The 19,311-nt window shown below is 51.1% G+C and overlaps 1 protein-coding gene and 1 long non-coding RNA gene across 5 annotated transcripts in view; both read right to left on the bottom strand.

Annotated features, from left to right (window-relative positions):
- LOC142064156 (uncharacterized) overlaps window positions 1–2,815 on the bottom strand; it is a 43,163-nt gene extending 40,348 nt beyond the window's left edge. For all 4 annotated transcript variants that reach the window (XR_012663012.1, XR_012663018.1, XR_012663014.1 and 1 more), the window contains exon 1: window positions 2,720–2,815. This is a non-coding gene — a long non-coding RNA (uncharacterized LOC142064156). The remainder of the gene's footprint in view (window positions 1–2,719) is intronic.
- A 2,786-nt stretch (window positions 2,816–5,601) lies between these two features.
- Window positions 5,602–18,941, bottom strand: GATA5 (GATA binding protein 5). Its single transcript, XM_075109101.1, has 7 exons — window positions 18,520–18,941; window positions 17,204–17,806; window positions 14,920–15,086; window positions 9,216–9,341; window positions 8,265–8,352; window positions 7,553–7,677; window positions 5,602–6,508 (listed from the first exon to the last, which is right to left on the bottom strand). Exons 2-7 carry the CDS (start codon window positions 17,721–17,723, stop codon window positions 6,353–6,355), a joined length of 1,182 nt encoding a protein of 393 aa, XP_074965202.1. The 5' UTR covers window positions 17,724–17,806; window positions 18,520–18,941; the 3' UTR covers window positions 5,602–6,352.
- Between the last annotated feature and the right edge of the window lie 370 nt (window positions 18,942–19,311).

Here is a 19,311-nt window from a genome sequence, read left to right as displayed (position 1 = left end):
TTCGCGCTTTGGGACTTTCCTGGGAGCCACAGACACTGCAGCTAACTTACCCTGAATGCAGAGCACAGGCCCGAGCTGGCACACAGGGCTCATGCTTGTGGACCATCCTCTGTGGATGCAAGGCTGGATTTAGGAGCAAGCTCTGCGATGTACAAAGAGAAATACATCCAGGAACAACACCCCTTTACCCGTTGTTTTTAATTACTGGCTTTCTACAGACTCTCGTGGAACTGCAAGGTCATTCTGTCACCTCAGCACGCAGGAAAGGTTTGCTCCTGGGGAATGCCTGTTTTGGGGCATGACCTGAAGTACCGCTGCAGCCAGCAACCCAAGCTAAAGACGACAAGGTCTGGGTTGCTGTTTACTGGGGTGAACTTGGTTATGAAGGAATGGCAGTCTGCATTTATCACTTGTCCCTGCAGAAGGAATGTCATGGTAACCTCTTCAACTACATCTGAGTGCCAAGTCAATCCCAAATCTTGCCTTGTTATTATATCTGTATTATTAAATATAGAAATAATATATACATATTACATCCATGGTGATATAAGAGGTTTTAACTGCTGTAGAACAGCAAGAAAATCAGGCTTACACCCTTCCAAGGGAGTTCCTATTATTCCTGAACACTAACCATTTGCCATCACCTCCCCATGGAAGACCCCTGCTCCTGTTTGGTGCTAAGGTACTATTAGTCAGGGAGAAAAGATGTCAAGGTCAGGCCCAGGAGTGACAATCATGCTGCAGTCCCCATCTGTGCTGTCTCATGGTGATGGCCCTGCCAGTGCCAGAGCAACATGTCATGGGAATGTGCTCCCACAAAGCAAACAAAGGTGGATCTGAATAAACCGACCCCCCAAAAGGCCACTTTATGGTGCCCTTTGAGCAGCGGCTTCCCCATTTAACATTTATGCTTACAGATCCCTATACACACAGAGTGTCTATTACAGCCTCCATCACACTCGGGGTAAATGATTAACACTGCCGATTCCACCTTGCCTCTCACCTTAGTCCTCCTGCTCGCACGCAGATGGGTGGTGTCTCCAACACTATTTTCCTACCCAGCTCGCAAAGGCCATATCACTAAAAGCAGCTTAAGCACCCCTCCAGTCAGATGTTATAGTGCGCTCCTGCAGCTAAATGCCCATCATTTCCATTCGTTTCACGAGCTGGAGCTATTCTTCTTTATTACAAGCAAAGAGTGAACAGATGGGAAGAATGATACCGACACCTGAAATAACAGCGACATTAGGGCCTCACTCCACATCCTGTCTGTGCCCACCTCTCCTTTCCTCCCATTCAATCTTACGGGCATTTCTGCAGGAGGGTCAGTCCCACACCTTGCCCTGGAACAGGGGAAATTCAAGCATAGGTGAGATTTGGACAAGGGTTGGAAGTTTCTCCCAGTGTTTGCTTTAAGCCATTTACTTGCTTGGAGGAAAAGATAGTAAGAGTCACTCTGACTTTATTCTTTTCCAACCATCCTTTCCCCTATGTGTGCTCTTATTTACACTCATCCCTGAGATTAGGGCTTCCAAAGCTTTCATAGGCATAAAGCAGCTTGTTTTGCACCCAAGGCAAGACAAATTCTTCTACTTGAATGATAAAATTTTCCCACTTCTTCCTATTTTCTTCTAGATCAGGAAATGTAAAAGCATCCTCTTAATGAGGTTAAATGTTTATATGGAAGACCAGTTCAGCACTGTTACCTTGCACCAGCTGGGGAATTGGCCCTGGAGGCAACTCAGGCTCCAACATTTTCAAACACAATAGTCAAGGACTGCTCTCGGCCCCGTTTAACACTGCTGTGGAAATGCTTGTTATAATATCTTTCTTTAAAATCCAATACTAATGCATTTCCTAATGACATTAAAGGCAGCCTGCAAGAATAGGAAAAAGGCTGGTAAATGTTAACAGTCCCAGTGGTGTTACAGCATTGTAGATAAAGCTGCTTTTTGCCAAGTTTAACCATAAAGACAGTCCAATGCTGCTCCCCTTCTTTCCTCTCAACACCTACTGTATCCATGACATGTTACCTGTGGTGATACTCTTAGGTAGAAATTTTACTGAAACATGGGACCTGGGGTTTCCAGGGAAAACAGGATGGGGATAAACTCCCTTTAACAAAAAACCTTTTTGGAATGTGCTGTTTCTCACTAAGCTTCCCCTTGAGGAGGAGCTTCTTTGAAATAAAGCCACTTTGCAAAAGGTGTGATTGCTCCTCATTAAGGGTCATTTGGGTTATTCAATGTAAATCTATGCTGAACAGGAGAGGTTCTTGGAGACACCACCTCCTACCAACCCCTGGCCACAAAGCTTTCTCCAAGAAGGACCACCTGATGTGATGAAAGGAGTAGTGCTGCTTGTTTTCTTCCATGCATACAATGGTGAGATTGAATATTCAGTTCTGGTTTAGCTGCTGCACAAGTAAATAGCCTAGACACTTAATTACTACAGCACATTGACCTGGGAAGCAACACAAGTTATTTTCCTGGCTGATTCACAACCAACTTAGCAATAAAAAGCACCAGAGAAGAGTAGGGAATCAGCGGACAAGGACTGGGACATAACAGTGCAGAATCACCAAGCACATCCAGAGCAAAGACCAGCAGCAGAGCCCCTACACCCACTAGAGTAGTGCTGTACCTGGCTCACAGCCTTGTTTCCATCTTTTTTCCCCAGAAAAAACCTCTTGGCTCTACACAATGCTTCATAGACTTACCAACCACCAGAACCAAGAAAGTAGAGCCTGGTGCCCTCATCCTCTTATAGTCATGAGAGCATGTTTCCTCAGCTGGCATAAATCAGCCTAACAAGTGCACAGCTGCACCTGGGGGTTGTGTGCCTCTAAAGCTTGTGCAAGGGAAGAGTCAAACCTATCGGCTGCTGTTTGCAGTTCAAGCAGAGCCTGGTCAGCAGCTGAACTGCTACACAAGTTGTGCTGAAGACTTCTGTGTGCAATGCAGAAAAAATGACGGCTCTCTGCGTTCCAACATAAAAGTGACACCCCATTAGAAAGTCTGGGGCTTCAGGGCTCCCAGTGGAGATTAAACCACAACTTTCCATTTTCCATGCAGAAATTAAAAAAAAAAAACCAAACTTTTTTTTTTTTAAAGCAACTGCTTGGGTGAGCAATGATTTTATTGTGCTATTAATATGATCATAAACAAGAACAACATATGTTTATAGGCTCGAGTGCTTCATTACTCACTCGCTGACTTGGTAGAAATCACCGTGGCATCAGTATGAAGTGCAAAATGGTACAGATCATTGTAGTCATGTTGTAAAATCATCTGGGCAGGTGACCTTTGAACAAAGGCAATTGATAGCTCTGAGGCAGCTGTACAACAACAGTGAAGATAATAGTTGTCCACAAGCCACCAGACCTGTAGGAGAGCAAATATACACCATGCCTGGGAAGGGGAGAGAGCACCAAGAGGAGACTGAGCTGGGCTGTGCAGCCAGGTGCCTGGAGGCTGTAGGAGCAGGACTGGGGATGTAGCATGAGCTGGGAAGACTCAAACGTTCCTGTGGATTTTATTCGCACCTATTGGGGCAAATGCTCCTTTTTGCCATTTAATGAGAGGTACAAAGGGACGTGGACCCCTAAGGAAGGCCCCTAAGGAAGGCCTTCAAAAATGGCAGGTTGGGAAGGTAACGGCTGGAAGGTGTGTGGGTCCCCCTGGATGTGGCTGCAGCGAGGCTGGGACCTGCACAGGGTGAGCTTCCCGGGGTGCTGGCCCCTCGGGGGTGCAAGGACCAGGAGGAAAGGAAGCCTCCCCTCTCCTGCTGGGCTGTGCAAAGGATGCTGCCTCTCCCATTAGGGCTGACCAGGAGACAGAAGTCTGCAGGGATGGCTTCTGTCTTGGGGACGGGAACGAAAGGTTGGAAGATATCCCTGAGAAGTGAAAAAGCAGCTTTATGGATTAATCCATCCAGTGAATGCAGGGAGTGAGCAGGAAGGAAAAATTACACATGTCCCAGTTGTCTCACTTCTTGTCCCTCTGCCTCGTTTCGTCAGTCACCAGCCCCCAGAGCATCCCGACACCCGGTCGATGGTTACCAACAGGCAATAAATAAAACCGCTGGAGCCACTGGTGTCAACATCTTGGCATTGTTTGGGTCTTCTTGTTTGCCTTTAAAATAACACTCCCTCTCAGGGTCATGCAGACGAAAAAAGCAAGGACCCCCTGCCATCGTCCATAGAAATCATCTTGCCACGGCTTGTGTTGCACTGCTTTTTTTTCTGCCTACAAAGCTTGGGGTTTGGGGAGCTGCCTGGGGGTGTAACTTATGCTACGCCCAGGGCTCCTGCTCCGTCCTGCCTGCCTGTGTCCCAACATGTCACCCCAGGTGCCTGCAGGCTGCTCGAGGCAGGGCCACCTTACCTGTTTGCCTGACTCCCAGAGGAACAGTTTGGGCTGGATTTGGGGATGGTGTCACCCTGCCTGCCCTGTGCTGCTGGCTTATCTGCTGCACGGCTGTGCTGAGCTCTGCTGCAGATGTTGGCAGGCCAGAGAGTGGAAAAACAAACGGTGGAGATGTGGATCTGCGGTGAGAGCCTGGCCATGCAAACACTGTGCCACTGCCGAGCCCAGCTCTGGAGGGATGCCCCTCTGTGACAGCCCCTGCCCCAGCACTGGAGCTTGGCATGATGCAAACTGCTAATAAAGCTCTGGAGGCACAAGAAGAACCCTCCAAAGGCAGTTTTCATCCATGGACTTTGATAAAGAGTCACTTAAAATGCTCCATGCCCACACAGGGCTACGTTGAGGGACCAGGTGCTGAGCTTTGGCGGCGCTGGAGGGGACTGATGCTCCCCAGTGTCTGGAGCATCTCCTTTCTTCCAGAAAGGATTGCATGGTGGAAAGCACCATCCTCCATCTCAGCTGAGTCTTGATGTCAGATTTCACTCTCCCCAATCACCTTTAGCCTGTTGTTTATAATAAAAATCAAGCAATCTATCTCTTCTGACAAGAGGAAGAGTTGCTCCAGGAAGCCCTGGACAGGTCAACTTCTATATTAAGGAACTATTACTTGACGGCTTCCTGGCCATAAATAGCTGTCCAGCGAGGCTGGGGATTTTATTTAGAAATAACAAATAAAGCAGGCCATAGAAGTAACTTCATGACCTTGCCCCCTCTTCATTTCCCACCCGTTTCCCCTCCTCGGTATGGTCTTCTCACCCCCAGGCTCCTCTGGAGCTTCAGGGGCCCCTCACATGCCCCCAGCAGAGCATATCTCCCTACTGCCCACCTCCCCGGGGCAGCTCTGAGAAGCTGTAGAAACACGCTGTTGCTAGCTTTTGGAAGTGCGATGTGGGTTGTGCATCACTGATGATCTTTTGCTACAGCTCAGCTCCAAGAAATTATTTTCTACTTGGTTTTCGTTAAAATAATTAAAAAGGAATCTCTGACCTTCATGGCTGAAAGCTGGAAATCCTCCATTCAAAACATCCCCAAAACTGGATCCAAACAAATATACCTCCAACACATTATTTTTTCAGCCCCTCAAACCTTTCTTTTAACTTTTGGAGGACTAACTTCTGAGGTTCTAATGCTCAGAGTTAGCAATATGAAAAACAACCAGGAAATACAAAAGAAAAACAGCATTTCAGTATTCTTTTATTATTGGGAGGTTTTGACCATTTTTGTCATGTGGTTTGCCTAAAATAATAATAAAAAAATCTTTCTTTGGAGCTGGAAAGGGAAGAGCAGCGTGTTTATTTCATGTATGACTCATCAGCTCAGTGTTGATACGCCAAACGCTTCAGAAGCTAACACTCTATAGAGATGATTGTTTTTAATATAAAACAGTAAATGTTTAAAACAACCATTGCTTTTTTTTTCCTCTTTTCTTCCTGTTGTGGCCAATAAAACATAGGGGAGGCCACACAGTTTACATATTAATAAAATTAAGTTATTTGGTGCCATGTTATTACAGTCCTTATTGGAAAGTGGAACAAATTGCACACAGAGGAGTCATAGGAGGGAGAAATCACTGCGAATAAACATAGATTCTGGGATGCATTTATTTGCTGGTTTCATCTCAAAGGAAGAAGGCTTTCCCCGGGAAAACGGAGGCAGCCTTGGGGCTCCGGCCTTGGGAAGGCAACTCTGGGTCGCTCTGCCTGAGGATGAGATTTTTGGGGAGCCACTGCCACAGCGGGACCATCCTGGCCCCATCCAGCCAGTGTTTTCCACATGCATCCTCCAAGAGAAACCTGTCCTCTGGCCATGGCTCGACACCCCGCAGTCCCAAAGCACTAGGGCAGCCCGTCCTCCTGCCCATCCGCCATTTGCAGGGCCAGCCAAAAACGTTGGTCCCGAGGCTTTTTGCCAGAGGTTGGGGGTTTCTAGGCGAGTGCCAGGGCACACCAGGAGTCCTGCCGGAGCGGCACACTCAGCCCAGGCTGTGGGGCCATGGTGGTGGGGGAGAAGGTGTAGTCCTCGGGCTCGAATTTGAACTCGCTGTGGCTGCCAGCCAGCACCTCGTCCGACTGGCTCTGTGCCTGCCCCGGGGAGGGAAGCAGAAAAGTCATTTGAAAGACTGTTATTAGCCAACAGGTCACTCTCCCCTTTGTCATAATGCAGAGGTAGGACTTGGATGGATTATGGACATGGTGGGTTATCCCTGACGCTTCTGCTGCCCTTTGGAGCAACCTGAAGCGGGGCAGGAAGGGTGCTCCATCCTCAGCATGCACAAGGAACAAGCTGGCAGGGGGCATCCTGGGGCCCATCTGCATTTATTTATTGACTAAATATGTCAATTTTAGTCAAGTTATGTGAAGTTTGGAGATCTCTAGTTGCAGCATAAATCAGATTTATCTGTTTCAGCCAAAAAAAAACCCCTCTCCCATACGGCATAGCTGGTGCTCGGGTACTGGAGCTTCCCTTCCCTTCCCTGCACGCATGTCCAGCTCGAGGAGGGCTTAGGCCTAACATAAAGATAGTGCTGGGTCACAACATTTTGATGTGTGGGTAGATTTAGAGATATTTTTCCCTCTGCCAAGATAAATAGCAACCCGTCCCAAAGAAGTCCTCAGGGCAGAAGCACAGCCTTGCAATCTGGGGTCTTTGGCAGCATTATGACTCCATGAGCGCTGAGCACCGCAGGGCTGTTAAGCACAGATAACATATGCCCAGGGAGCCTCTTTTTTAGAGCTACAGAAGTTTCCACCCTGGGCTGAACCTATCAATTCAACAGGGTTGTAACTCCCAGGATTTCATGCCAGGAGAGGGGAATTAAACCCAGCTCTGCGCCGAAGCTGGTTTACTAGCGATCACCTCTGTGGCAGCAGAGCTTGGACCTCCCAGTTCCCCGCTGCAAGACAGAAGAGCCGATGGGAAGCCAACAGGCTGGACCCCTTCCTGGTGTGCAACATCTTAGCTCACGCTCCCTGCTTTCCTCACTCTGATGCAGTCCAACCAGGCTGGTGGCCCCCAACACAATGAACTAATTGCTTAGCCTTATCAAGGCCCCCCAGGTCAGCAACTATGGAGGTGTGTGGAGCATCCACCCCAGAAGGAGATGGCTGTGAAGCCCTGTGCCTTACCTGGGACACTGACACGATGGTTTGTCCGGGATACTGTGAGGTCGCGCTGGACTCTGACTTTAAAGTGACCGTGCTGTCTGAGTTCGTAATGGAAGAAGGGGAGTTAGTGGCCGAAGTGGTAGACCCTGGAAGGCAATTGGTACAGGATGGTGAAGCAACAGAGGTGCAAATCTGCTTTTAAGGAAATTTATATTTTAATGGCTACCATCACATCTAATGGAACGACTCTACTGTTCTCTTTCTCCACCACATCTCTGTTAGGGTAAGGCTTTGTATTTGGCCTCCAGATGCTGATGGAGGAGGAGGGGCACTTTTCCACAGCCTGGCAGTGCTGGTCCTGGTACAGGCCAGATGGGCTAACATTGAATGCATCACAACACAGTCCCCTGGACTCTTTAATACACCATTCCCAGCCCTGTTTTTCCCCATTACTCAATTTAGCCCAGACCTGCTAGAACACAAGCGCTGCTGGGCTGGAGCCAGGTGCCCACAGCGCAGAGGAACCTCATGGGAATATGAGAGCAGTGAGATTTCCCACCCAGCTTCCTCCTTCCACATGACAGTTAGGCATAAATACAGGCCTTACATCTAAAGCGATCATCAGGGAAAAAATATTGCAATACTGTTTTCCAAGTATCATAATTTCTTGCAGAAGATACGTTGAGGTGAATTGTGCTCCCAGCCCCTGTGATGGATCATAGCAGCACTGTACCTGTTGAGGTTTTGCCTTTGGTAATGTTTTTAGGTTTCCTTTTCCTCGTCTGGATGCTTTCCTTTTTCATGGCCAGAGGTCGTGGTACCTTGACATTCATAAAGTTTGGAATCATTAATATTGTATTTTGCTTAGCTCCTTCCCACACATGTGTTGCTCTCCTATTTACATGCTGTAGCTCATGCAAAGCACCTAAAGTCCTTGTCCTTCACTAAGTGCTATTTTTTTCTGCGGCAGGCCTTGGCTGGAAGATGTATAAGGCTAACAGCTAAGGTTTTCCCACAATTTTTTTTCCTTTATTTCCTATTTTCCTTTTCCTGATTTATTAGTGACCTTTATAACAGGACCTTATTAAATTACACTGACAAACTGAGAGCCTGCGCGGCTCAGAAGGAATGGTCGTGGGATAAAGAGACTTAAACCTTTATGGCAGAAGGTTGAAGAGGCCTGTATGGAGGGATGAAGTCTCCTCTTTGGCTGATGGACATGTTACTGACAGTTCCCATCATCTGTGGATAAATGGCATCAGCCAGCCTCCATGTGGACACCTTAGAATCCTTCACTCATTCTTAATTACAAAATCTAGAAGAAATATGCTTGCTCTTTTTCTCCAGTCTGGGCTTGAGGAGCTCCATTCTCCAGCTACTGGAGCCTGGTATGCTTTATTTTTGGGAAATAGCTTGGCAAACAACCTAATTAAGAGCCACCCAGTGCCAGAAATCTCTGCTCTATGCAGGTACCTCCTGAGAGTGTTCCAGTACCCCCTTAGCCTTATTCTGGAGAACCTCAGTAGCCTGAGCTTTTAACTGCTCAAGGAGACAGTACTGGGTTATGGCTCTTCTGTATCCAGCCTTCTGTATCAGGGCTGGTCCCTCCAGACCTGATATCCTGGACCTGCTGGGTGGTGATCCCAGCCCCAAGGGTCCCTCCTGGTGCAGACGCACTCCTCACCCCGTGGAGCTTCATGTACAACCCGCAGGCGTTGCAGACGGGCTCCCCTTCGGCATTCCTTCTCCAGAGGGTGGTATTGGTTGTGTGGCAGTTAGTGCAACATAGACCAGCACGTCTAGATGAAGACTTAAAAACAAGCAAACAAACACATGAATGATTAATTGGGAAGCTTCCTTCCATATAAAAATAAAATCTACAATTACACCCATTTCCTGGAAAATGTTAAACACACACAATAGCCAAATTCAGAACAAAGTAATTATACTCAAATGAGATCAACCTAATTTGCAAGTGCTTTTTTTAATTGAGCTTGATAAACCTGGCAAATATCCTTGCAACTCATTTCACAAACTTCCAACAAATCTGCTGGAAGTAATCAGGACTCAGATCACAGAGACCTTTCCTCCAGGAGATCCACTCAGATGGAGAAAGAGATGGAAAATGACAGCCAGGCTTTAAGCACATGAAAAATCTCCTCATGCTTTAATTCTCTTTTTCTGCACTCAGAACTACCACTAAAGTTAGCAACATCCCAAGTAATCTCTTGTTTAAGACAACTGGAATCAACTGGCTGCACTGAGCAGAACCAAACTGAACTGATCCATGATAGGACCAGGGAGGTTTTCCTTTGCACATCTTGCAGATAATCTGTTCTCTTACCCGCTGCAGAAACACCACGCAAACATTAATTAATGGCATATTTTGTGAGTGCTGTGATTATTGGCTCTGAAACATTAATACTTTCAAATGTAGAAGGAAAATGTTCTGGCAGAAACAGAAAACTAATTTCTGACAAGTGTACTCCAAGCCACTGGAAAATTGACAAGTCTCTACGTACAGGCTTGTCAGCACAATGGGCATTTCATCTGAAAATCTCTTAACACTAGGTATTGAAACTATTTTAGTAAAAGACTTCACTAAGTATAAGATACCAGTGACATAAGTAGTATCGCAGGCTCTCCACATTTAGGTGTTTGAATACATTCTTTAGCCTTGAGAAAAATCACTTTGATTCCTCTCAAAGGCAGATGATAGGTGATGCACGCAACGAAGAACTCTCTGTTTGTTTATTCTTCCATTATTGCTTGATATCATGACTGAGCAATATGACGAATGAAGTGGGAAGAGTAGGAATAAAGATGAAATGTTTTTACAAGGTTAGCAGTCAAATAAAGATCAGCTTTGAGTTTCAAGAGACACAAGTGACATGCCCAAGACTTGATTCACTCCTTTGTCAGCAAAGAGGTCTCGGCAACGATTTGCAAATAACAGTATTGCTTTGGAGATTATTAGCTTTCAAGAAATAACCACGCAAAAATAGTAATACACCAAGGTGTGAGCTGACAAGCCTGGCACAGAGGAGGGGACAGCAATCCTTGTCCCTAATATGGGAGATGGTGTCACAGAAAGATCCTGGAGCAGATACAGAACTTCCTTAAAGCCTTTCAGCTGCCAGGGCCATGTTTAATCTTGCAACCAGGAGGGACCTTAGCCCTGATAGGAGCAGAGGGAGGTGCTCAGCACCCAAAGGGTGCAAGGGGCTCTGAGGTCCAGCTCCTGCAATGGGTGCAGAGGGGAATTTGGAGGCACTCAGCCCTGGGTAACTGTGCCCGACGTGGGCTGGTGAGATCTGTCATCACCTGCGGATGAACGAAGGCCAACACAAAGCCCTTTGGAAAGCCCCAAGATTTCTGGGCCACCGCAGGCCCCTGGGAAGGAGGGACATGCTGTCCCTATCTCATACAATACTTTGTCTGTGGCTTGCAGAAGAGGTGGCAATGAGACCTGTGGCTCCAGTGGCCCAAGGGCAATGCCAGCCCTGCCAGAACTCTGCCCACTCTGCCAGCACTGCATCACGACCTGCTCACAGACCTTCTGCTGGAGCAGCAGCACGTGCCTTCTGCATCTCCTGCATATCGCTCTGTGCCTCCTCCTGCCCTCCAGGAGAGCAGAAACCATCCTCCACAGACAAATATAACAATTTAAACCCCAGAAACCCCGCGAGAACCTGGCCCTACACCACAACCTGCCAGCTTAGTGAGAAAGAGACTGTCAAGGCTACTGTTGCTCACTGAAGGACAAGGGTACAATATGTTATTGCTGGTTTCCCAGCAGTTCCCTTAAAAGAAAATGCATTTCTGCCTGCCTCCACCCGGCTGCCTTTGTACCGTTCTGACCTTGTCTAGGAAGTTGTTGACTTCAACATTGTGCTCCAGTGTTTATTTATACAAATGCAGCATACACTCAAACAAAAACTCTTCACGGACCAGGCTTGACAGCCAAGTGCTGCTGATAAGCTCAAGGAATGGTGAGTTGGTGCCTATCGAATCAACCGCGTGCAAGTGCTGCTAGCAGAGCCCAGAAAATTCAGAGCCAGCAGGGCATGTCCCTCCGAGAGAGACCAAAGCCATCAGAGAATTTGCTTCACCTCCTTTTCAAAGGTGGAAATGAAACCACGGGGTTTCACAGCAAAAAAAAGAAGGTTCTGAACCCCCACATTTAATCAGTGCTTCTCTGTCCCCATTGCCAGCAGGACTTGGGGGACCTGGTGTTGATAGGAAAGAGGTTGCAGCAAAGCATGCTGAGATACCCAAGGTCAGCTCCCGAGAGTGGGCAGATCCGGGACTCAGAGCCAAAAGGCAGCAGCATCGTCTGAGATTTGCCTTTGCTATCATGGCTCTGGGCAAACCCAGACCCTGGAGGACAAGAGAGCCACAGGAACTGACAGCCAGGAGAAAGCCAAGGCACATACTGTGAGCACTGCATGGCTCTAGGGTCCTATCATGTCATCCCAGGGCTGTGATCAGCCCCATCCCCACTTTCCCCAAACACGTCACCAAACCCACTATGCAGTGCAAACTGTAAAAAAGGACAGGCTGAAAAAACACCCCCTGAACCAAGGCAGCAAAATGCAACCTCAGGTTAGTCCTTCATCTGAGGATGGTGTGGGGGCTGCTAAGCACAGGACAGCTGCTGCATCTGCCCCTCCTTGCTGCCTTGCACAGTGCAGCTCTGCTCCTAACGCGGGGAAATCGAATGCTCAAGGATGCTCCAGCAGCTGCTCCTGGATGGTAAAAGTGATCTGGCTTTTAGGACTGGGTCTAAGATATCAACCTGTGAAATGCACCAAGAAACTTTGCCTAGAAAAGATACTGCCTAAAATAAAATGCTGCTCCCATCCTCATATAAGATAAATCCTTTCTGCTGAAAGCCACAGTGCTTTGAATCCAGACACAGGCTGTAGCAAAACGGCTGTCCCTGCTGTGTAGAGGATGTTGACCTTATCACAAAAAAAGAAACAAAAAAATGAACTGGAAACTACACTACTATTGCTCGCCCTCTCCCACGCGCAAGCAGGCTGAGTGCTACCGAGCTGCAGGACGTCATTCCCGCAGTGTTATCTGGGCCACGTTGCATTCTCCAGGGCTTTCAGCAGGACTTTGCTTTGTGAAAACAGAAGTCAGAATAACTCCCAGCGTGGCGTCTACTTACAGAACAAAGGTTGTAATGTAAAGGACAAAAGCAACCGTTTTTCCTTCCCGTGTCTGTATTTCACCGCATTGTGAAACAGCCAATTTAATTGTTCCTAGAGCAACGGTGTGTCACCATGTTCACTGCTCTGCTCCCACTCAGCCCGTGCTGGTGAGATTATGAAAAGGGGAGACATCCCCTGCCATGGAAATCATTCAGGGGAAGAATATCCCAAGCCACAGGGGTGCAGGTCGCTCCCTCAGTGGTGGATTTGCAGCGTACGCCTGGCACCCTCTTGTCCATTATCAGTGGATCCCCCTTCCTCTGACAGGGCAGAACTGGTTGCAACATGGCATCTCAAACCCTTGGGAAAATCCAAGAGTTTGAAATGTTTCATTCCAAAATCAGGAAGGAAAGTCAAAATTGCAGTCCCTTTACTAATCACAAAAAAAAAAAAAATCCCCTCAAGTATTTCAACCTTACTGAAAAGTTTCTCCCAGATAAGAATCAGCTTTTTCATTTGGACTTTATCATGATTGTGTTGATTGCTAAAATATTAATTAAAAAAGGTTAGAAGTGCTTTGATAATTCCCAACAAGATTTGCTCATCCCAGGGAAACAGTCTTAATTCTGCAAACTACCGTTCTCCACCAGAAAACTTTGTTAAAATGATTGCCAAAAAATGCCCCATGAGTGCTATGCATGGGGTTCTGCCAGCAACGGCAGAGGAGCGGGCAGGGGGCTCGGGGTTCCCGAGTGCTGCCTGCACCACGCGGGTAGGGTGCAGGCAACGCATGCTGTTTTCCTTCTCATGTGCCAAAATAAAATACTGAGTAGCAGCAAGACCTCTCCAGTTCCTTTGGGGAAAAGCTTTTGGAAAGAAAACCCTGGAAATTCATCCTGCGCCACATTTTGATGCCAGTCTGAAATGCGGAGTTGGATTTAAACTGGTTCGCACCTATCTCTCTATGCACGGGTCGTATTTGATCTGAAGAAATCAGCAGCGTAACTGAGATTTGTAGCACAGCAGCGACCCGAGCCCACTGCTGGGGTGTGGATTTAATGTTGTTACATTAAAGGAGACGAGGAGGGTTTTGGTGAGACAGGAAAATCCTGTCAGATAATGCTAAGCGTTTCACAGAAATGCCTCAATTTGGGTGTGATGAACAAAACAGGGTGATTTTTCACAGAGCTGCTGCTCATTTCATTTTGCAAATCCAGAGCCACATTTCCAGGATTGGAATCAGAATGAAACATCTTGCTCAGTCCCAGCTTAATTTGTTTTAGGGCTTTCTTACACAGAAACTTGTCACTGTTCGGTTATTGTTAATAATTTGTTTTGCAATGCACAAAAATAACTGTGGGAGTACACCCCGAGCGAAAGCAAAAGGAGCTCCCAGCTGTTCCCCAGCACGGCTCCAACAAACATCCTGTTTGTAATGACGGCTTCTGATGACAGGCTCTGAAACCAAAACTGTTACCACCAAATTTAAACATCCCAAAGCGACTCTACAAAAAAATAAAAAACCGAAAGAGGCGCCTTTCCTCTCTCATGATGGGATCCCAGTTGGAGGAAGCTCAATATCATTGTGTGTGTGTGGAGGGTATTTAATGCTTTAACCTGCAGAGAAACTGGGAACTACCAAACCCCAAATCTCCCCTTTAGGCAGTGGGGGAACTGGGCCTCATCCTGCTCCCACCGCGGGCAGCCGCAAACCTGCCTGTGATTGCTCAGGATCAGCCCTGTCTCCTGTTCATCGACCCTGCCTAGACTATGTGTGTCTGCAGGAAGAACAAGGAAGTAATAATTATTATTACAGAATAAAAAGCAATGCGCTTGCTGCGGGAACGGAGCCGAAGGAAGCCCACAGAGCCCCAGACCGCAGGCAGGGCCGATCGGCCCCCGCTCAGCTGCAGCACAGCCTCTCCGTACAGCCCCGGGACCCCTCCGGTCCCGGCTGCCCCATCTCCATGCTGCCCACCAGCCATGCCGGCGTAGCAATCCCCGCCAGCTTCGCTCCGCTCTCCCTGACGCAAGCAGGCTCTGCACCACAATCAGGGGCTCCTGCCAGCACCGATGGCGTTTTACTCATGGCAGGACCGAGGGTCAAACAGGCCCTAACGCAAGTGCAGAGCCTCCGACAGCACAGACACAGCAGCAGCCCCCCTGGCTCCTGCCTCCAGCCACCCCCTGCGTGGAACAGGGGATCCCTGCCGGGTGTCCCCCTCTTACCAGCCTCTTCTGTGGCTTGAGCGGCCGGTTGATGCCATTCATTTTGTGGTAGAGCCCGCAGGCGTTGCACAGGTAGTGCCCAGTGCCGTCCTTCCTCCAGAGTGGCGTGGACATGGCCCCGCAGTTCACGCACTCCCGGCCGTCCCCGGGGAACTCCTCCAGGTACTCTGGAAGAGACACCCAAGGCATGCAGGTCAGGAGCCGTCCCCACTGCACTGGGCCATGGGGGGGCCAGGCAACCCATGGCGACACTGCGGGAGAGGGTCCCTAATCCTCTGCACCCCACTACTCCTCTCCGAGGGACAATCCCTGCCCGGTGCGAGTTTACCTCACCCTAAGAAGTGTGGAACAAAACCCTTTATTCCCTCCACACTGTAATCTTTTAATATTTTGCTCAAAGACAGCATATTGCCTCATCCCTTCCCCAATAGACCCCAAAGAGCTGAGCATGGCCGGGGTCTCTGTGGCATGGGAGCGGGCAGGGAGCCCATCAGCGGGAGAACGCGGTGTTACCCCTGTGCAGGGCTGCAAAAATAAACGATGGGGGGGTGCAAAATGGGACGATTTTCTTGATTTCCATCAAGGTGCGTTGGTCGCTGGCTGGTGGGGACGGGCTCGGGGGTGCCCGTGGAGGCACGCCGGGCTGCGGCTCCCTTCTCCCCCCGCCGGCCGGGCTGGCAGCAGCGGGGTGCCCGGGGCTCCCCGGGAGAGCAGCGCCGGCAGCCCGTGGCCCCAAACTCCTGCTAGCGAGGCTCTCCCTCACTTCCCCCCACCCGAAAAACCCGGGAAGAAGCCGCGGAGCCGCCCGCTCCGAGCACCGGCCCCGGTCCGTCCCTGCCCCGAGCGCGGCTCCGCGGCAAACGGGCGGCAAAACCGGGGCACCCCTCGGCTGGGAGTCGGACTTTTTCCTCCCGCCGCTTTTCTCTCTCTTTTTGAAATAAATTCCTCCGCCTGGAATGTTATTTTCTTTCGAATAAAAATACGGTGGGTTTTTTTATCTTAAAAAGATGAAAAAAAATCTTTCATTGTATAAATAATGATCCAACGGAAAGAAAAGGAAAAAGAACAAAAATTGAAAAGGGGGAAACGGAAAATAAAAATAAAACGTTAAAAGGTAAAAAGTAAGAAAAGAAAAAACTTTCAATAATTCCTTCAAAGAAAAAATAATAGTTTACGCTACTTAAGAGCAGTTTACACTATTCAAGAGCAAAAATAAACGGCAGAGAGGACGGCGGCAGCTATTCCGGATCGCAAACCATCCAATTCAAAGCGCAGATAAAATTTCTGCGCCATCACCTCCCTCGGCAGGACCGGGGCGATCCCTTCCCGCGGAACGCGACGGACTTTCCCGGACAAAGAGAAGAAAATCCTGGAAAGCAGCCGCTCCCGAGCACCTCCGGCGTGGGAGGAAAAGCCGAGCCGGGGAGGGGGGCTGCTTCCCTGGTTTAACTTTGTTCTTGGGGTAAAGATAAGATAATTCAGTTCACCGCAGTAAAGATGATAACGCAGCTGAGATCCTGAAGTGGCTTTTAAAGGACTTCGCAAACCACCGCCGGAGGGAGGTTGGTGAAATACCCCCGGTGTTATAAACCCTGCGCACGGAGGGTCCTTTTAAAGCAATCCCCAAACTTTATGTGCTCGGGGCTTGGTTTAAAAGGACTCTCCGGTGGGGATGCGAACGAGTTGAAGTGGGGTTTATTGTTCAACGCCTGAGCGTGTTTCAGCGTCCCTCCAAAGGCCGCAGCGCGATGCAGCTGCGGACCTGTTTGGGCGAAGGTGAATTAGGAGACCGAGAGTCTGTTCAAATATAAACTAATTTACCACAATAAATTACTTAAAAGGGAGGGAGCTATAAATCTGCCCCGCTAATTTAAACACAAGGGTAAGTACTGAAGCACAGGCACAAAGTCGATATTGTGGGAAGGAGATATCGGGGGGGGGGAAGGGGAAGGGGTTGAACGGCCTCTGCTCCTCTGTCCTGCGGGGGAATTGCACTCCTTTGAAACGTGGTCTTTGCCCTTCGTGTCACACACCCACACGCACCACCACACACACACACACACCGCCTTCCAGGGTCAGCCACACGCACCCCGTGCCCGGACCGTCTCGCCATCCCTGGATGAAATCATCCCCTCCTTTCCCGCCGGGGATGGCGGCGGGGCAGCTCACCCCGGGGCCGGGCCACCAAGACACCGGGGGGATGGGAATGGCTCCCACCCGGCGCCGAGAGCCGGGGAAACGACTCGGCGCCCGGAGGCGACGGTGAGGGGCGACGACGACCTACCGAAGGTGGATCTGCGGCCGGGTAAAGCCGCCTGCCTCGTCTGCAGGCTGTGCAGCACGCTGCTCTCAAAGTGTCCGGCCGTCCACGAAGGCGGTATCTCGGGGGTCACGTAGGCGGGGTAGGGGCTGGAGTAGGACCCGTTAACGGAGCGCACCAAGGCGTTGCCGTACTGCTCCCGGCCCCCGCCGCCCAGCAGCAGGGGCCCCTGGTAGGCGCCGTCGCGGCCCGGGGGGCTGCTGCCCGGGGGGCTGTGGGAGTAGGAGAAACCCGACGGCGGGTGGGGGCTGCCGGCGTTGAAAGCGGCGGCCTCGCTGCTGCTCTGCCCCCAGCCCGGGGGGTTGCCGAGGTGGCTCTGGTGCGGCTCGCAGCCTTGCAGGTAGGGCAGCGTCTGGAGGACGGAGGGTACCCGAGTGGTGGGCACGTAGACGGGCGAGCCGGCCGACGAGTGGAGGAAGTTGCTGGAGTCGTGGGAATAAGCCGACTGGCCATGGTTGGGGGCGAGGGCCAGACCCTGATACATGTTCCGTCCTCGGCGGCGGCGGCGGCTGCTCAGGGCCCGGCCGGCTGCGCCCCGACGTTGCCGAGTGGCTCACTCAGAGGAACCTGGGGGGGCGAGAGCCGAGAGCCGCAGGCTGAGACCCCGGGAGACCCCGGCCCGCCGCCATTCGCACCCACCGGCCTTTCCCGCGCCGAAAGCGCCTCTTCCCTCTTCCCTGTCTCATGCAGAGGCTGTAATTTGTGTCTGTGTATATATATATTCCCCCCATACACACAAATTTTCCTCCGGTCAGCTCGTCCCGCGGGGTGAAACCCGTGGCGCCGGGCCGAGAGCTGCAGCCGAGCCACGGCGAGAAATAACCTCCGCACAACGGGCAGCGGCACCAGCGGCACCTTCCCACCGCCCGCCGGGACACTTCCAAGGGCCCGACAAAACCCAACTTTTTTTTTCTTTTTTCCCCCAAAAGTATTTCCCTTCCCGTCTTTTTTTTTTCCGAGCCCCGGGCCTGGAGCCCGCCCCGGAGCCGTGCTGGCGGGGAGGCGGCCGGCCGCGGCGCGGCCCCTCGGGCGCCCGGCCCGGGTGGGAGCGGGGTCCTGGCGGCCCCGGGCAGTGTCCCCGGGCTGGGGGCATCCCCAGTGTCCCCCATCCACCAGCGCTGCCGTTTTCTTGTTTAAAAAAAAAAAAAAGAAAATAAAAAAGAAAGAAAAAAGCGAAATAACCCCCAGACAGGCCTCTCCGTGCGGACGGAGGGCTCCAGCCACGGAGCATCCCACCCCCGGCCCCCCTCCCGGGCCGCTCCTCCCGCACAGGTACTCACATGGCAGCGGGCCGGGAGCGGAGCCGGGCATGGCCGGGTGGGCATGAAGCTGCGCTCAGACCATCCAGGGAAATCCCAGGAAAATAAAAATAATAATTAAAAAGTATTTTAAAAAGTTTAAGGGGGAGGGATGACGAAAAGCAAAACAACCGGGACCCCAGGCAGAGAGGGGCTGCCCTCCCCCGGTCCCTCCCCTCCCGCCGCCGCCGCCGCCGTCTCCCGTGGGTGCGTCCCTGGCTGCGCCCGGCGGGGAAGTGGCGGCGGCGGCGACGGCGGCGGCTCTTTACGGCGGGCCCCGGTGCGGCCCGGCCCACGTGACGGCCGGCGGGGTAGCCCCGGTCCCGGCCAGGATTGGGCGCCTCCCGGCGAGGGGGGAGCAACGGGATAAATCCCGCCGGCTCCGCTCCCGACAAGGGTGGGGGGGGGGGGGGATGTGCCCGCCGGCTCGACCCTGGCGCGGGGCCGCGGGCGGAGCGGGGGCAGGATGCGGCCCTCAGGGCGCCCCGCACCCCCGGACCCTCCGGCCACCCCCCTGCAAGATGGAGGTGTCCCCCCGCCCCCCGGGCAGGGGTGGGGGGTGGCTCCCTCCTTTGCGGGCTTCGCTGCGTTTCTTGGGGTCGCCCCGATACCCCGGCGGGAGGGAATGCCCCCGCTCCCCACTCCAAGCCGCCGGTAGATGCTGGGGAACACACTGAAATATTTTCCTGCGGGGTTTGGGGTAGCTGGGGACGTGGCCAGGTGGCGTGCTGCTCCCAGAGCTCTTCTCTGCCACGAAGTAACGAGGAAAGGGGG

This window comes from Phalacrocorax aristotelis, chromosome 13, assembly GCF_949628215.1.
Source record: "Phalacrocorax aristotelis chromosome 13, bGulAri2.1, whole genome shotgun sequence".
NCBI lineage: Eukaryota > Metazoa > Chordata > Aves > Suliformes > Phalacrocoracidae > Phalacrocorax > Phalacrocorax aristotelis.
Note: the sequence above shows the minus strand (reverse complement) of the source record. Positions and strands in the feature narration are given on the sequence as shown.